General features: G+C 31.1%; 1 protein-coding gene across 2 annotated transcripts in view; it reads left to right on the top strand.

The window, feature by feature from the left end:
* The first annotated feature begins 1,704 nt into the window (after window positions 1–1,704).
* LOC127728591 (ankyrin-1-like) overlaps window positions 1,705–2,541 on the top strand; it is a 53,471-nt gene continuing 52,634 nt past the window's right edge. The window contains exon 1 of one of the 2 annotated variants that reach the window (XM_052236112.1): window positions 1,705–1,779. In XM_052236112.1, coding sequence (XP_052092072.1) covers window positions 1,747–1,779 — 33 coding nt within the window. In that variant the 5' untranslated portion in view covers window positions 1,705–1,746. The remainder of the gene's footprint in view (window positions 1,780–2,541) is intronic. The other variant, XM_052236114.1, reaches the window with a different exon arrangement.

Raw genomic sequence — 2,541 nt, 5'->3', positions numbered from 1 at the left:
AATAAACGGCGATGTTTTGTGGAATGATGAACACATCGCCACAAGGCAACTCGTCCTTTTTAAGAAGACAACCATCTTTAATACTATTTAAGACAAAACCATCCGACCGTGCGAGGGTTTTATAGTCAGTCAATGTCGTTAAACACAATGGGGTTACTAACCCAGGATAAAAGGGGTGGGGTTCCAATTATATGTCCCCATTCAAAATAAATAAATTAAACTTACCATTCGTTGTCAACCATAAGTTTCTTCTAGGGAACATTTTTCTAAATTAAAAAAAAATACTTATGCTTTAATATATTGTTTTAACAAAATTATAATTATTCGACCACCATCTTGGTACAGGTCTGCATAGGTTAACCGTTGCTCCCCGCATTTTTTTTTATTTTTATTTTTAATGTTTACTATTTTATGGCTTTTTCTTCTTTAAACATGACCAAACAGGAGCGAAACACTATACAATAGGCAAACTATAAAGACATCGTGATACTGAATGACTAAATCAAAAGGATTCACATGGCATAATAGCAAGGACGTACTAGGCACAAATGTTGATATGTTTTATCGAACTTTCTGTTGGCTGTTCTCAAATGTCATGAACACTTGTGAGTCGTAACATTTTTGTTTACTAAACCGAATAAATTACATAAGTCAACGTTCATAAAAACTAAAACGCTGATCTATTCTAATTCATAATTCAAATATTTTGAAATTTATTTTATATATATATATACATAGTAAACATGCAATCCCTTTTAATAAATGCTTTAAAAAATTACGGTTTACAGAGATTTTAAGTAAGGTAAAAAAAACAGTGACAAAGTTTGATATTTTATATCGTTCTGCATGTCATTGATCAATTTGTATAATTCAAAACTTTTCATCCTAAAATACATGCGCATGTTTCAGCACTAAAAGAGCTAAGACATTTCACATAGGTAGGATCCTTAAACAAGAGATGAGGAAAAATTGAATTCTTGTATTACAATAGAATCTACACTCTTACATATTTACAATTATTTTGCTGAACTTTGCTGACCAACTTTGATCAATGAAGAAGAAATGAAATTCTCATGTATGTCTAAGAATCGAACACACGAATTCTGAAAAATATATATATGTTACATCTACAAAATGTATAACATCAAATTAAGGTATAAATAAAAATGTAAAGAAATGAATATAAAATATAAAAATCAATAGAAATATCCATCGGTGGGAACTGCCTGATGTAAAATGGCGTCATATTATATCTTCTGCTTATATAAACATATGTTTGGAATGCCCAGCGCCGGGTATTAATTAAGGTCTATATAAACAATATTCTTTTTAATTCGAATTCGGCAAAAAGACGACTTTTATCTAACAATTGTTTCTATACAGATAGACGAATTTTATCTTACATTGTTTTCTATGGCATTATGCCATAGAAAAGTCATATATAATTTCAGTAAGTGGCTATCGACATCAGAGATACCAACATGAAAAAAGAGCTAAAATTAATATTTGATTACCAATGTATTCAAGAAGGCATCATTCAACAGGCAACGAGAATCCAGATGTAAAAAGAAAAACGTGTTATAGGTTGACATACAAATTCCAATAAAATACTTTAGAACTATAATCAACAGCTATAAATAATGCATTTATTACCGGTTAAAAGCGATACCCCAATAGTAACCTCTTTACGTTCCTATAATTACATATACGCGTGTGTGTTTTGTGATACTGAGCTATGTGAAGAAGATGGCATCAGTTGATGAAAGTACAACTAACAAGGTAAATTATTCAAACCTTTGTGTAACTATTTTTTCAATGATTGATTGTATAACAATATGCAATATTAATTGAGGAGGTGATACACATTGGAGCAGAGACAAAATGTCCTTCTTTTCTCGTTTCTATTTATAAGATTAAAAAGAAAACACTGAAAAATATTCGACGTCGTCGGTTCTTTTCAAAATTGATTAGTTTAATTATCAGGGACCATAGTAATAAATAGTAGCATATGGACAAACAAACTTTTATATCATGAAAGTATGGTTCAGCACATTCAGCTGATGAAATTTGACCAATAGAGATATATTTTATTACCAATTAAGGGCCCACAAGGGGCATATAGAGAATACATGTATAAGGAAAAAGAACATTGATTAGCATAGATGAGGGGGTGGACAGCTTTTGAGGGAGGTGGGGGGGGGGGGGGGGGAGTAAAAATACCTGATTGTCTTCACAGCTCAGTAAATATATGAATTTTTGCTGATTGTCCTGTAAAGTAAAGTTTTGCATTTTATGACAAACAAAGTTAAAGAGAGCATCTCTGTCAGAGTTAAATTTTTCACATGAAGTTAAAAATGGATTTCATCTTCAATACAGCCAGAGGAGCATTTTTTGCAAATTCTTTCATTTCGTGGAATATTTGAAAAACGACCAAGTTCAAAAGCTTATGAGCAGATATACGTAATTTACAAATAGCTCTTCTAAACTCAAAGTTCTTAGCCAAAGAGAGATAATTTTCATAGCCAAAATTTTGTTTAAATT

This window comes from Mytilus californianus, unplaced genomic scaffold (genome assembly GCF_021869535.1).
Source record: "Mytilus californianus isolate M0D057914Y unplaced genomic scaffold, xbMytCali1.0.p SCAF_2, whole genome shotgun sequence".
In the NCBI taxonomy this organism is placed as follows: Eukaryota; Metazoa; Mollusca; class Bivalvia; order Mytilida; family Mytilidae; genus Mytilus; species Mytilus californianus.
The sequence above is the reverse complement of the archived record's forward strand: the minus strand, read 5'-3'. Positions and strand labels throughout refer to the sequence as shown.